Source organism: Daucus carota, chromosome 1 (assembly GCF_001625215.2).
Source record: "Daucus carota subsp. sativus chromosome 1, DH1 v3.0, whole genome shotgun sequence".
Classification (NCBI taxonomy): domain Eukaryota; kingdom Viridiplantae; phylum Streptophyta; class Magnoliopsida; order Apiales; family Apiaceae; genus Daucus; species Daucus carota.
Window position 1 is genome coordinate 15321067 of NC_030381.2, and position 15691 is coordinate 15336757.

The 15691-nt window shown below is 36.6% G+C and overlaps 1 protein-coding gene and 1 long non-coding RNA gene across 2 annotated transcripts; both read left to right on the forward strand.

Moving 5' to 3' along the window:
• The first annotated feature begins 1568 nt into the window (after positions 1 to 1568).
• On the forward strand, positions 1569 to 5254 carry LOC135152122 (uncharacterized). The gene is made up of 2 exons (XR_010291315.1): positions 1569 to 2123; positions 4948 to 5254. It is a non-coding gene; the product is annotated as an uncharacterized LOC135152122 (long non-coding RNA).
• Positions 5255 to 13478: 8224 nt separating this feature from the next.
• On the forward strand, positions 13479 to 14922 carry LOC135152375 (uncharacterized). Its single transcript, XM_064092525.1, has 2 exons — positions 13479 to 13718; positions 14035 to 14922. Exons 1-2 carry the CDS (start codon positions 13479 to 13481, stop codon positions 14920 to 14922), a joined length of 1128 nt encoding a protein of 375 aa, XP_063948595.1.
• Positions 14923 to 15691: the final 769 nt, after the last annotated feature.

A 15691-nucleotide genomic window follows, 5' to 3' on the forward strand; every position in this document is an offset into this window, starting at 1 on the left:
TCAATTTCTATATGCTCAGGAGAAAATATAGTTTATTTGGATATTTTCATATCGATTTATGGAATGTTAGATGATTTTATAATCGATTTACGGATTTAATTGCGTATATTTATATTTATTTATTAATTATTTGACTTCTGTAAAACCGTCCACTCGTAATGAGGTAGCAGATTTTCTTCCCGGAAGTTTCAACAAAACTTACCTTTAGCCTAATTTGAATATTCCGGACATTTTTCGTGTTTTGACTTTTTCGATCCGGAGTACGGTTTTCCCCGGAGTCGGTCCGGCGGAGTTTTTCGGGTATTTTAATTGTTGATAATTATCTGGTTGTCTCGATAAACGTGAAACTAGATATTTTGATTCATCCTTATCTTGTAATAATTGCAGTGGGACCCGTATACTAATGACTGATTAAAAAGCCCCGTTTTGATGATTATCTTGAAAACCAGTACCGATTGGACCCCGCTTTATTAATATAAAGCTATTAAATACGTATTTTCATGTCATATACGATCCAAAGGGGTACCAATTATTTGTAAATATAAATAGACCTTTCTAGAGCTTATTTTCACCCGTAAAATCATTTCACCAGTTTCTTTTCACGAATACCGAGAGAAACCGAAGTATGTTCTTCGTGTTCTTCATAATCAAACGAAGATTTGAAGGTGTTATTGGAATCCGATGGAGGCGTATAAATAGTCAAAACGAAGCTATCGACGCGTAGAATCAAGTTTAATCATCCGTTTATATGCAGATTCAACAGGTGATTTTAGATTATTTTTCTAAAATTCGAGTTACTATTAAATTCAGATTTGATTATTATAAATCTATTCGTCTAGATATTATTGTTGTCTCTAGTGGAATATTGATGTGATTATGTGAATAGTGTGTATGTGATTATACTTGTTATGTGGATTAATATGGATTTTTCAGATTATGCGTTCTCCTTCTTTCTCTGATTCCGAGGACGGAATCCCTATAAGGAGGGTAGATTGTAATAACCCGGATTTTAAAAATATTTTTATTAATATTATAAATGATTTTCTTAAAAAGAAAGGAATAAGATTTAATATTTTATTCCAATTTAATGAATTTTCAAGGTTTTATACTTAAACCCGGGTTATTGTGTTATTAATAAATAATTGTATTTTCAAAACTGATTTTCATATATTGTTTTGAAAATTCTAGATGATAATTATGCGAATATATGTGGTATGTGACTAAGTGTTACTTGTGGTAATGCTCGTTTAATTATTTATGGTGATTTATGATTATTATGTTAGTATTATATAATTTTATGAATTTTGCATTATCTAGTTTATTGAGCTGAATGCTCATATGTATTCGTATTTGTGAGAATTCAATTTCTATATGCTCAGGAGAAAATATAGTTTATTTGGATATTTTCATATCGATTTATGGAATGTTAGATGATTTTATAATCGATTTACGGATTTAATTGCGTATATTTATATTTATTTATTAATTATTTGACTTCTGTAAAACCGTCCACTCGTAATGAGGTAGCAGATTTTCTTCCCGGAAGTTTCAACAAAACTTACCTTTAGCCTAATTTGAATATTCCGGACATTTTTCGTGTTTTGACTTTTTCGATCCGGAGTACGGTTTTCCCCGGAGTCGGTCCGGCGGAGTTTTTCGGGTATTTTAATTGTTGATAATTATCTGGTTGTCTCGATAAACGTGAAACTAGATATTTTGATTCATCCTTATCTTGTAATAATTGCAGTGGGACCCGTATACTAATGACTGATTAAAAAGCCCCGTTTTGATGATTATCTTGAAAACCAGTACCGATTGGACCCCGCTTTATTAATATAAAGCTATTAAATACGTATTTTCATGTCATATACGATCCAAAGGGGTACCAATTATTTGTAAATATAAATAGACCTTTCTAGAGCTTATTTTCACCCGTAAAATCATTTCACCAGTTTCTTTTCACGAATACCGAGAGAAACCGAAGTATGTTCTTCGTGTTCTTCATAATCAAACGAAGATTTGAAGGTGTTATTGGAATCCGATGGAGGCGTATAAATAGTCAAAACGAAGCTATCGACGCGTAGAATCAAGTTTAATCATCCGTTTATATGCAGATTCAACAGGTGATTTTAGATTATTTTTCTAAAATTCGAGTTTATATGATTTAAATGATGAATTTTTGCAAACGATTCCGTTTATGTGATTTGATGATTCTATGATGTAGAGCATGTTTTTCTCGTCGTTTTGGTATATTATATGTCAAAAACGGAGTTCAATAACATGTAGAAAAGTCAGTTTGATTATTGAAACTGTGTTCTTGGTGTTCTTGAGCTTGTTGCCGGAAAAGTTTGAATTTTGGCCGGAAAATGGGTTCCGCTAAATCTGGGCAGTAGTGGTATATATGAATAGAAAGAGGAGAGAAAGGGGAGTATGCTGGTGTGCTGGGTTTGAGCGGAGGTGGCTCGAATCGCCGCCATCGGCGGCGGGAAGTCGCCGACTTCGGCCGGATTTTCCGGCGAATTCGCGCGACTTCTGCCTAATTAAAGATGGGGGATTGATTTATGGGTGTGTGTACTACTGATCTGGAGTAGATGGTGAGTGGAGGACGCCTGGAAACGAATTTCCGGCGAGTTAGTGTGGTGGCCGGCGGCTTATTGCTGTTTGGTCACCGAAGTTTTGAAGATGATGAAGTTTTTGTACTCAGGTTCTGAAACTTATGAATTACCCCCTGTAACTTTGAAAAGTTGCACTTTAAACCCTGGACAAAACTTTCAAAAGTTTACAAAATAAACCTTTTGATTTAATTTTCTAAAATTGTTTTATTTAATTATTTTAAATTTCAAAAATAGTTTTTAATTATTTCTTTATTTAAAAATAAATCTAATTTGATTTATTAATTAATTTTAATTAGTAATTAATTATTTTAATTAGTCAATTAATTTAAATATTAATTGATTAATTATTTTAATTAATTATTAATTGATTTTAATTGATTAATTAATTGGATTTAATTATCCTTTTTGATTTAAAAATTCCGAAAAATAGTTTCGAGCTTTAAAATATTTTTCCAAATTATTTTCAAGGCTCGATAATTGTTTATGAAGGATTTCAAGTCCAATTTCAAGTATTTGGGACTTGATTATTTATTTGAAAAATGATTCTTTTATCGATTTTAATTCCGAAAAATGTTTAAAAATTCTGGAAAATTCCCGAAAAATCATTTTCAACCCAAGACTTGATTTGACATCAATTGGGATGGGAGACTTAATGTGTAATGGGTTGTCTGCTATCGGTGTAAGGTATTATATGTTGAGAGCGGAATCAGAAAACGGTTTTGAGCATATCTTTTGATCCGTAAGTCGGAATCAAGTGAAACGAAAGAGAGACAGAAGCTTATAACGTCTATTTTAATATGATGTGACTATATGGCTGAGTCTATAAGGTGAATAATCGTTGATAAATATACACAGAATGTGATTATATGTTATTTGATTGCTATTAATTGATGATTACGTGATATATATGTTTATTCTTGATATTATATACATGATAAATGATTTGGATGACATAGTGTCGTGAGTTGATTGATATTGGATAAGAATATATGGATTATAGTGATTGGATCTTGTTGGTTGATTGTTGATTGAGATAGGATAACAGGTGGATAGTCTAAGAAATAGACGAGACGATGTCGGATTTTCGATAGGATGCATATGATAATTGATTTGTAACATGTTATGTGGAATATGACTTGACTATATGTTAGAGTCAAAGCATGCTTATGTGTTACGTGGTATCTGATAAGTTTAAAGGGGTATATAAGTGGGTATCGATATGCGTGATATGTATATGCGATCGATTGTTTAGTGATTATAGTGTTATCTTATTCTCGTAAAGGATTTGGACGAGACGTGTACGCTTGAAGACGTCAGAAAGTCGGAATGGTATTGCAAAGCGAATAAGGGATGAATCGAGTAAGCGAAGTGGTGTGGCGAATAGGGTATAGCCAGGGATGGTCTAGAGACTATGATATGCATAGAGTATGAGATTGGAAAGATGAGATTGAGATGTGAGACTGGAGTCAGATTTGAGGCAAGTATCCTAAACCCTTTTCTTGGATATATTGCAAATATTCTGATCCATTCCTTTGGTATCTGTTGCAAAAATTCGTACCTTTCCTTTCTATATTTAAAAGTGCATATGTTCGGATCTATTCTTTCTATTCTTCAAGTTTCTAAAGAATTTCCGTTTTATTAATTAATTCGAAGTTCAGATTGTCATTGAAGCATGTGTTGCTCAGTGATAGTTGGAGCTTTGAATGAATTGGGATCTTCTTGATTATTCAACCCGCCATTGTCATGCTGGTTTAGCAGGCTAAATTCAGTTGCTTAGCCGATAATGGAGGATACTGAATAGTTGAGGATTTCCTGAACTGTGATTTATGAAATGAAGGATCATGATTTATGAATAGATTATTATCAGAGTTTGATTTGAAATTATTCAGTTGTTGATGATATTTATGATGATGTTCTGTTAATTTACATTGGCTTCTTGAATTGAATTAGAGAATTGGATTATTGTTTTTATATAAACCTGTGGACCAGATTCGTGGTCATGTTAGGCCAATGAGTGCCTTGGATCCAGTGATAGAGCATGGCGGGGCCTGCTCGGGGTTAGTGCGGAACTGATCAGCTGCCTAACCTTGGTTTTAATTAAAATGTGATAGTCCAATTCAATAATTCTTTGGAAAGATTGAATTTCTCAGTTTAAATGCTGCAAGGTATTGTAAATCATTCTATACAATACCATGAACTCATGAACTCAGGTTGAATCCTCTTATATCTTGAACTCGTGAACTTCTATTCTATCATTTCAGAACTATCATTGTTTATTATTACTTGCTGAGCATTGTTGCTCACCCTTGCTATTCCTTTCTAACCATTTCAGAAAGGCTTAAAGATGAGATGATTGATTGAGATTGTGGATAAGGCTAATGTTAGGCGAGGAGACAGAGTTGAGGATCCAGTGGTCGAGGAGTGTTCAGGAAAGTTGATGAGGTTGGTGCAAGCTAGAGCTGTGCTATAGGGATTCAAGTGTAAGTCATAGCTGGAATAGTTGACAGTGATTCTTCTTATCGAAGATGTTCCGATTTGGTAAGAAATGTTGTGTAATATTAGTGGTGGATTCTAATTTCAATACTGTAACCTGGAAGCGATCCTGTTGTTTTGGGGGTGAAGATGTTCTCTTTTGAATCTTTTATTTAACGGCTTTCAAATCTTTTATTAAATGTTTTCAAGTTTTAAATTCTATGGATTTCATTATCTTTAACAAAAAAAAAAAAAAAAGAAAATACAGGTTTTCAAAAGTGTTTAAAAATGGGTTTTATGTGGTGACGTCAGAATCCAGACCCCCGGATTCCTGGACTGTCACATTGACTATGTAAACTCTGATCAGACTTTATCAAACTCTGTCAGACTTTACTAAACTCTGTCAGACTTTACTAAACTCTGATCAGCTTCTAGCTTAAACTCTGATGATTCCTGTTCTAAAACAAACTTTAAGAATATTAGTAATCATCAATTATAATCTAACAATCTCCCCCAACTTGTGCATAAATAAGTTATGTGCAAGTTAACAGATAATTGATGATGTCAAAACATTTAAGTCAAATGCAACAGAGTTTAACTATATAACAGAAAACTTTTAAAACTTACAGATACTTTACTCCTTAGCTGCATAGACACCATTTGCTGTCTGTAGATACCCTCTGAGGAGTTCTCTTTCAGCTTCTTCAAGCACTGTAATCATTTGTCTCTTGATCTCTCTCAGCTCTGGATCTGAAACTCCAGTTTGATAAATTGCAGCTCTGAGATCATAGATCTTGTTCTTCTTCAAGTCTCTATCCAGCCTGATATTGTAAGCTTTATCAGACTCTTCATTAAATGCAAGAGTTCTGATTCCACCTATTGTTTCAATTTTTGCTGAATTTTTCTTCATCTCCACCAGCTGTCCTTTATGATTGAGGTATTTAGGAATGAAAGGTCCAGCATTCTTGTTTCCTGTAATACCCATCTTTCTTCTGATTTGATCTTTGAGCAGGTTGGAGATGTGTTGGCATGACTTGTTCTTTATCTGAAATATGTGTGATACATATCTCAATTCTTCCCAGTGTTTAGCATAGAGATCTGCTTCAAGTACTCTAAACACTGTTCCATCAGACATGAAGTAGATAAGAACATTATCTCCTCTGTCATTCTTCACCAACTGGACTGAATCTAATTTGTCCATTCTTTCTTGTAGAGCACCAGTCTTGGGAGCACATAGAGATGAGGGGTCATCTGGTCTTGATCCTATACTCTGATCAAATTTTTCATATTTGGATCCCAGCCCTCCTTTATCTCTTCCTGCTTTACGATGAAAGATTGGTTGAATTGGTCCTTTTTCAAAGCTTATCTCAGTCATTAGACTAGGCTTTGCAAATCCAGCTAATGGAGTAGTTGTTGGTTTGAACACAGCTTGAGCTTTGTCAGAGGTTGTGTCTTTCTTTGCTTCCTTATTAACTTGAGCTATGTCAGAGGTTAATCTTTCTTTTTGAGGTTCTGCAACATGAGCTTTGTCAGAGATTGCAACTTCTGTCTTCTTTTCCTTTACAACTTGATCCTTGTCAGAGGTTGTAGACTTCTTCTTATCCCAGCCTTTCTCCAGATGTTCATCTACTTTGCTTTTACCCTTGGAAGTGTATTCATCTTCAGAGTATACCTTTTTGACTGGTAAACTCTGATCAGCAACAGTAGGTTCCTTAATCAATATCCCCTTTTCTTTTGGTTTGGCAGTTGACTTTGCAGGCTTTTGGATCTTTCCAGAGTTTATGGCTTCAATATGTTCCTTTTTCAGCTCAGCTTCCTCTGCAGCAATCAACTCCAAATCCAAATTAGCTTCTGGATTTTCTTGTTGAAAAATCAATCTAGCAAGCTCTTCATCAGTCATGGGTTTGTCTGATCCAATCACTGGTCTTTGCTTAGATCCAGATGTGAAATTATGTGTTGGAGCAGACTTTGTGCTTTGCTTAGATTGTTTCTGACTGTCAGAGTTTGAAACTCTTCCACCAGTCCCTGCTTGAAATCTCTTGTGCTTTGTGAAATCATCAGCATCATCATCATCATCATCCTTCTTCTTTCTCTTCAGAGTTTGAGTAGTAGACTTGCATTTGACTTGAGCTACTCTCTCCCCCTTTTTGACATCATCCTCATCAGGAATCAGTATTGATGTGATCAGAGAAAGTGAAGATTGGATGGCTTCAAGCTGTTTGGACATCTTCTCTTGAGTTGATTCAATGATAGTCATCCTTTTGTCCAGAGATTCATGTGCAGACACCAGCTTCTGAACATTATCTCTCAGAGGTAGTATAGTCCTTTTCTTCTCCAACTCATTTGTCTCCTTGATATTAGCCACCTCTGTTCTTAGATCATCTATTGATTTAGATGTCTGGGCATGAGTAGGATGAAATGTCTTCAGATAGAGAATTGTGCCTTTGAGGCTTGACATAACATCAGAGTTTGAAATTTTATTCTCTGCCATAGATAGAAATTCTTCAGCTTTAGGTGGCTCCAGAGAATGTTGATGGCTCAACCAGAGTTTATCCCAGACTTCATTTGGTGGATCAACCTGAAGATCCCTGGGAAGTGGCTCAGAGTCTGTGTTCAGAGTTTGTAGCCTTGCATTGTACTGGCTAGTAGACTCCCACTTTTGTTGTGTCAGAGGGACTCTATCATCTTCATCCTTGTCAGTATCTGAACTGTCATCATCCTCAGTATCAGAGTTTGCTTTGTCATCATCAGGAACAGGATCAGCAACTTTCTCCACAGTATCTTGAGCAGATTTTTCTTGAGCTTCAGACTGTGATTTGATAGGTTCTTCACCAGTCTGAGCAAGAGACTGTAGAGCTTCCATAGCTACTTTGTCAGATTCATCAACTACATCAGACCTGTAGTTTTCTGGAGCTGTATCATGAACTATGGCACCCTCTGGAATTTTCATTGGAGATTGAGGAATTGGACCATGATCAGATAATGGAGTTTGAGGATTAGACATATTTGCTCCAGCTTCAGTTGTAACTGGTTCATCACACTTTATTTCTTCATCTACTTCAGAGGATGAAGTAGATGCTGTAGGAGATGTTAGAGGAACAGCTTGGATAGGAAGTACCATCAGAGCTTGAGAATGTTCAGCAACTGGAGTTGATGGTGTTTGGTCTTCCTCAACTGTGAAGTCTGTGATTTCAGTGATTGGAACTTTTGCTCTTGCAGGCTTTTGAGCCCTTCTTTTGAATCTGGCTGGCTTCTGAGGACTGGCTTGAGCAGGTACAGAGGCTGTTGTAGGAGTAGGTTCAGAGTTTACAGCATGTGCAGGTTCAAGATCATCATAGTCATAAGCTGCAACCAGTCTTCTTCTTTTCTGCTTTTGAGGAGTAGCAGCTTCAGTGTTTACTGGAATATCAGAGTTTGGAGCCTCAGAGTTTAAATGAGCCTCAGAGTTTACTGGCTCATCAGTGTTTGTCTGCACTTCAGAGTTTGCTTTCAGAACTTGTGTAGCAACAGAGGTTCTTGTTCTTTTGGCAGTGGAGGGGGCTGCATCAGACTTTGCAGCCCTTTTGGTCTTGGATGCAGAAGTTCTGGGTTGTTTGGGGATTGTAGGAGAGACTGGAGGTTGAGGCTGTTGTGGTTGTGGTTGTTGGTGTACTGGGGGCATATCCATCCTAGCTCTAACTTGAGCTGGAATTAAAAGAGGTCTTTGAATTGGATACTTCTCATCCTTGGAGATGAGGTCCTTAAACACTCTTTTATGAAGCCTGAATGGCTTGATCTCATCATCAACATTAAAATCTACCTCACCAACAGTAGCATTAAACAATAATTGACAGAATCTTGAGAAATATATGACTTTTCTATTCTCATGCATTCTCTCACCAATATTTCTAAGAACTAATCTACCAAAATCAAAATTAGTAGAGTAGATCAGAGAATACCCAATCTGCAGCATGTCCATTGGAATGGCATCCCAGTTTGTAGACTTCTTTTGAAATGCCCTTGTAACAACCGGTAATTTTGAACTTTTCATAAACACGACACTTATAATCTATGTTACTATGTCGATATGTGGAATCGTTAGAAAAGAGTGTATATATATATTCTCTTGTTATGTGGTATTGCAAGTATCACTAATATAACTTTTATGCGATATATTTTGTACGCGAGTAAGATTTCTTGTTACGCGATTTAGTGATAATCGAGATTGATACATGACTTGATGGCATAATTAGATTCTATTTCGTGTATAAATAGTCGTATGCGAGAGATTTCGCTACGCGATTAATTATCTTGCACGATTCGGTGTTAATTTAATAGTTGCGGCTACGCGATTTAATAATAGTAGAGATTATCGTAAATAGTGGTAAATTGTAATGCGAGCGATTACGTGATATGATATACGTATATAATTGTAGTGCGAAGTCATTTCGTTGTGAATTATTACGTGTATTATTGTGTGTAAATTCTTTTATTACATAGATTATATATTAGAATGTAATACTTGAAAATGCTTTTAAAAATATTTCTTTGTCCAAAATTTTTGATCATGATTTTGTTAAACTTGTAAAATCTCATAATATTTATAGTATTAATTTGATGATTTATGGAATTGTAGTTTATTTATTAAAATCCATTCATTTTATTCATACTTTTAATAATTATAAGATTACACTAGTACTCTTGCATGCATTTTGGTAGAGAATAGAGTCCAAGGGCATGACCGACTATTCACACCATTTGACTCTTGTAATTACCACTAAAACCTTGCATGCATTCTCACCTAAAGCCACTAGAAGGATAGAATTGTAACTACCCAAATCCACTCACTTCTAGTCTAGTCAAAAGCACAAGACTTCATCATTTTCTACACTACACTACACACCAAATCAAACCCACCAAACTCTCCTCCCTCTCTCTCATTTCAGCTGAGTAGAAACCCCCTCCCAAACCCTTAAAATTTTCTCTTCATAACCTCATATACACACATATTTTGCAACTCATCCAAGAGAGAAAAATCATCTCCTAGTCACAAGCTTCCATTTAAGGTTAGTTTGAGTACTTGCATGTCATCAAGCCAAGAGTTTTCGACTTTGGTTCTCATGGACCTAGAGTTGAACTCATTGTGGCTTAAATACTTGGACAAGGAGTGGCCTTGAGGGAGTGTATCAACCCCATTTGTCAAGCCATAGCCTTGGTTCAAGCCCTCGGCAATGACTCCCAAGGAGCCGAAGGGAGTCCATCGATTTGGATGATTTTTGTTGATGTAACGAGATGTTTCTTGATGGGTTCTTTGAGTTCTAGTCTTTACAAGATTGTTTTACAAAGTTTTAAACATTGCATGTCAAGATCTTGCCAAGAAAGTTAGTGTTTATAAGTGCATGTCATGATTTTCATAGTATAAAGTGTATGCTGATTTTGTCACTTTTTAAACTGGTTTTTGATCATTGCATGCCTCGGTTTTTTCCATAAAATGCTAGTATAATATGTGCCATGATTAGTCATGTTCAGTTTTGATGTATTATGTGATTTTATATGGATTATGAGTTCGAAATCATGCTTAGAAATGCTAAAAACCAATCTGCTCTGCTCTGCTGTGATTTTTGGCTTCGGTAATGTGATTTTTGAGGCTTGATTTGTGTTGTAATTTCTTGTATAAGGCTATACAGTAGTGGTATATAGATTATAGATTAGAGTTGTTGGCTTGGTTGTTGTTGAATGGTGTTAAGATGGGTGATAAGGTGGAAGGAGGCACACACTAGCACTGGACAGAATTCTTGCACATAGAAACTAGGAGTTTTGGTGTTGATTTGGTTGGGTTTTGCTGGTCCCAAGTGTCCAGGAGTTGGGAGTGAGTTTTGTTATGATTCCAGTAGTCTTAAATCACCAAAGCCCCTGCATTTAGGTAGGTATACACACTCAAAACAGTAGATACCCCAAAACAGGGCAGAATTGAACAATCTGTGTTCTTGTGAGGTTTTCACCTTGTCATGAGTGAGGCCTTCATGGGGCCTTGGCTTAACTGAGTTTAGTGAACCCTTAGGAAGCCTAACAAACCATTAGAACCCAAAACCTAGTGATAAAACAGAGTTTTAAATCAGTAAACACAAGGCAGTTGGGAAACAGGGTAGTTTTCAGCAGTGTCAACTTTATGTAATAACCTGGAAAGTTTCAGATGGGGCCTTGGAGTGAAACCAAGTCTGATAGGTAGCCTTAAGAGTTGGGAATCCATGGGAATTGATTTGGTAGGAATGCACTTAGTACACATTAAGTTATTCCAGTTAGGATGCAGGTAGTGCAGAGAGGTTACAACAGAGAACCTCACTGTGCCCCTTTTTAACATTTTAAACCAATTTGTGTGAGGCCTTTGTATTGTATCAATAGCACAAGTAATTTTAGAGTCTTAGTAACCTATTAGGAGTAAATTAGAGTGAAGGCCCTAGTTAGAGCATCTTATTTTCACTAAGTAACCGAGAGCAACCTTAGAGAGCCATTGGAGAGTTGTAAGTGCAACTCTTGCATGATTGTCAAGGGTATAAGGGCTGAGTTTTTGCAAGAACTTTTAGGATTAAGATAAGGTCAGTATGGGGAGTTTAGAAGTTTAGAAATAAGCCTTTATGTGCTACTTGCTTATGTGTTTAGGAGTTTAAGTATATAGTATATAATATATATAGTTAATAAATCATGCCATGCCATTATGTGACTATGTGAATTATGTGACTATGTGGAGTATGTGAATACATGATTATGTTAATTGTCTTTCATATGTATAAATGAGCATGTATACCTATAATTAAGTACGTGTAATGACTCTTAAAGCGATAATTAGCTAATAATAGAGTATTAAGATACGTAACTAGAGAATAGGCGCGTGTAATGTAAATTAGACTTAAAGTGCCATTTAGTGACGAGTTTAATATAATGTGTAGGTTCCGAGGCGAAAGGAAAAGCTCGTACCATCAAGATTGAATAATCTCAGAATCTTGCAAAGGCAAGTTACTACATCCTTAACTTTATAATTGTTGCAAATATATGTGCACCCGTGACTCGTAAATCCTTATGAATATTTAGTTGCGATAACCACCATGCCTATTATATTCGCAAATACCTTGACATAAATTCCCGGTCATATTAGTACCTTTTCTTTTCACATATTGCCCTATACTTAAACCAATAAACGATAGATTTCCTAATAAAACTTCCAATAATACCATGACACGTACACCTTCATAAATACCGAATAACACTTGATAGAATTGACTTTCTTTTGACTTTGGAACTTACCCCCTTAAGTCCAATATGCGTTTGACACATTGTTAGTGAACTTGATTCCCTTTGCCATGTTTTAATAAACAAGATAGAACCTTTTCCGGCATCCATGTTATAAATCAATAAATTATAAAATGTTTTCTTTAGTGATTTGGACTAGACGCAAGTCCTTTTCACATATTATTAGGCTCACAGATAGCCTAGGGATCCCATTATATTTGAGAACCCAGCGCGGTTCGGGATTACTTCGCGGCTGATCACCGGCTGTAATCCGTAGCGTCCTAAAATGAATTTTGATAATGATATGATTATAACATGTTGCCATATTGCCATGATGCCATGACTTCTATACCATGATTATCCATGTGTTTTGCCATGTCTATTCATCATATTATCATGAACCTTAATGAATGCTTTATCATTTATTCTTGAATTTGTTTCGGACACCTTTGATATTGTTATGATGCCATGTGTTTAGGACTGTTAGTACTTGCTGAGCGTCTTTGCTCATGTTCCCGTATTTAACCCCTTTTACAGCTAGCAAATATGGTACGCACAAAGCAAACAGCACGTAAATCGACCACTGGCTACGCAGAGAATTGTTTAAGGGCGAAGGTAGCATATATGATATAAGCGGCTTTCGCTATTATGTTTTGTACTAGTTAGATGGGCTGATCCACACTCTGAACTTATAAGATCTTTTGGGACTTTATTTCACTCTTTTGGACTTGTAACTAACTAAATGTTATCCTTTTGGGATTTAAATTATGTAATCTTAAATTCCGGATTTAATATTATGTCACTTGTTCATATTATATCAATTCGTGTGCATGTGTTGGTTGGGGTGTGACATTTTTGGCATCAGAGCCTAGGTTTAGAGTCCCTGGACAGCCCAATTAGGATCATAGGGTGTATAAGTATATTATATATATATATATATCGGGAGTATTATTATGCGTCGTTCGATTTAATCGTATCTAACCCTTTTGTATATATATATATATATATTATTGACAGCAACGTGCGCACTCATCTTCGGTCCCGCCGCCTGAACCTATTCCCTTTTCTGTCTATGCTGACTTGAGGTTGGAGCTCGACACTATCCAAGGGAAGTATGACAGGCTCATGGAGCGCATCGAGGAAGTCTATTCGAGTGATCATATCATGGGTGACGGACCTAAGGAGAAGACCATCTCTAGGCTTGAGTCATTGATCCAGGTGGCCACATCCAGGTTGGAGAAGATGCCAGTACACCGTGACCGGTCCAGCCAGCTCACTGTGCAGATGATAGCGGATGAACTTAGGAGCATGGTCAAGATGCTGCGTGAGGACACGACCCCTAACATCCCTAGGACCCGTGAGGAGGTGGACGAGGACTAGAGGACGTGACCTTTAGTTGCTTAGGCTGTTCCTTTTATCACTATGTTGTTTATTTCCATTTCTAGACTTTCGTACTATTTTGATTCGGATCTGTACTCGTATTTCGTACTTTGACATTCGTACCTTTCAGTTTCGAACCATGTTTTAATTCAGTAATGCACTTTCCTCGATTCCTATATTGCCCTTTAAATTGCTTATAACCATGCATCATTCCTATTGATTATATCGAACTGCATACCATGATAATTGTGAATAATCCCGTAACCTCGTATCATTTAAAATTGTATAACTCTTATTTCAGAATATGGCACCTAAAAGAGCTCGAGGAAGACCCACTAATAACCGAGAGAATGAAGAAGGAAACCGAAACGCGAACCAGAACCTTGACATAGCACAACTTCTAGAATTGGTACGCCAACAAACAGCCACTATTGCCCAACAACAACAACTTCTTCAACAAATGCAACCACCACAACCACCTCCAGGAAATGTCACCACTTTCAAAACCTTCCAATCCGTAAAACCCCCGGAATTCAAAGGAACTCAAGATCCGGTTGCAGCTCATGCTTGGTTAAAAGAGATGGAGAAGGCTTTTGCCTTGACAAATGTTGGAGATAATCAGAAGGTGGAGTATGCTGCTTATTTTCTTAAAGGAGAATCGAACTATTGGTGCGAAACAGCAAAAGCTTTAGAACCCGAAGGAATTATTACTTGGGACAGATTTAAGAGAATGTTTTTGGATAAGTACTTTCCTCGCTATATGCAAACACAAATGGAGATGAAGTTCTTTGAATTAAAACAAGATAATATGACAGTTGGGGAGTATGAGAAGAAGTTCACTGAACTATCTAGATTTATGGGAGAGTATGTTGATTCTGAAGAGAAGAGAGCGAAGAGATTTCAACAAGGACTAAAGCCGTGGTTGAGAAGTCGGGTGGCAGCTTTTGAATTGACTACTTATGCTGAAGTAGTTCAAAAAGCAATGGTAATTGAAGGCGAAAGTGAGCAGAATCAGAAGGAGAAAGGCAACAAAAAGAGAAGATTTGAATCGGGAGAAGAAGGCACAAGTTACAAGGGCCAGAATCAAAAAGTTAATCAAAGGTTTAAACTTCAAAGTGGACCCGGAAACTTCAAGAAGAGAGAATTTGGGAACAAGTCACAAGAAAACAGATCTCAATCGAGTGGATAGAAACCCCCGCAAGGATCAATTCCGGAGTGTAAAGTTTGTAATAAGAAGCATACGGGGATTTGCAACAAGGCGAATGTAGTTTGTTTCAAGTGTCACGCAAAAGGCCACTATGCTCATGAATGTAAGAATCAGAAGGCCAACGTCACGTGCTACAAGTGTGGTAAAGTGGGACATGTGTCGAAGGAATGCAAAGGAGCGGTTAACAATCAGTTGCTACAAATGACTGCTATGCCATATCCGATGAATCAAGCAACTCCTATGCCAGCACCATCATTTCCAATGCCTTTCAATCAACCTCAAATGGCATCATCCTCATCTCATCCAGCTTTGACTTATCCGGCACAAGCAAGGACTTTCAACATGAATGTAAAGGATGCAATTCAAAGTTCTGATGTAGTTTCAGGTACGCTTTCTGTGAACGCTGCTAGTGCTAAAGTATTGATTGACTCGGGAGCTACAAGGTCCTTTATTTCGAAGTCTTTTGTTGATAAGTGGAATTGTGAAACCCAATTGATGCATGAACCCCTATCTGTTGTCTTAGCTAATCAAGATAGAATATCTGTAGAACATGTGTGCCCCCATTGTACAATAGTGATAGCCGGACACGTTTTTCCTGCGAGTCTTATTCCTTTCCAGTTAGGCGAATTCGACGTGATATTAGGGATGGATTGGTTGACAAGCTTTAATGCTCAAATAGATTGCAAGAACAAAACGGTAGTATTGAGTTCACCACAAGGCAAGAAGGTAACATTTAAGGGTCAAAGGCAAA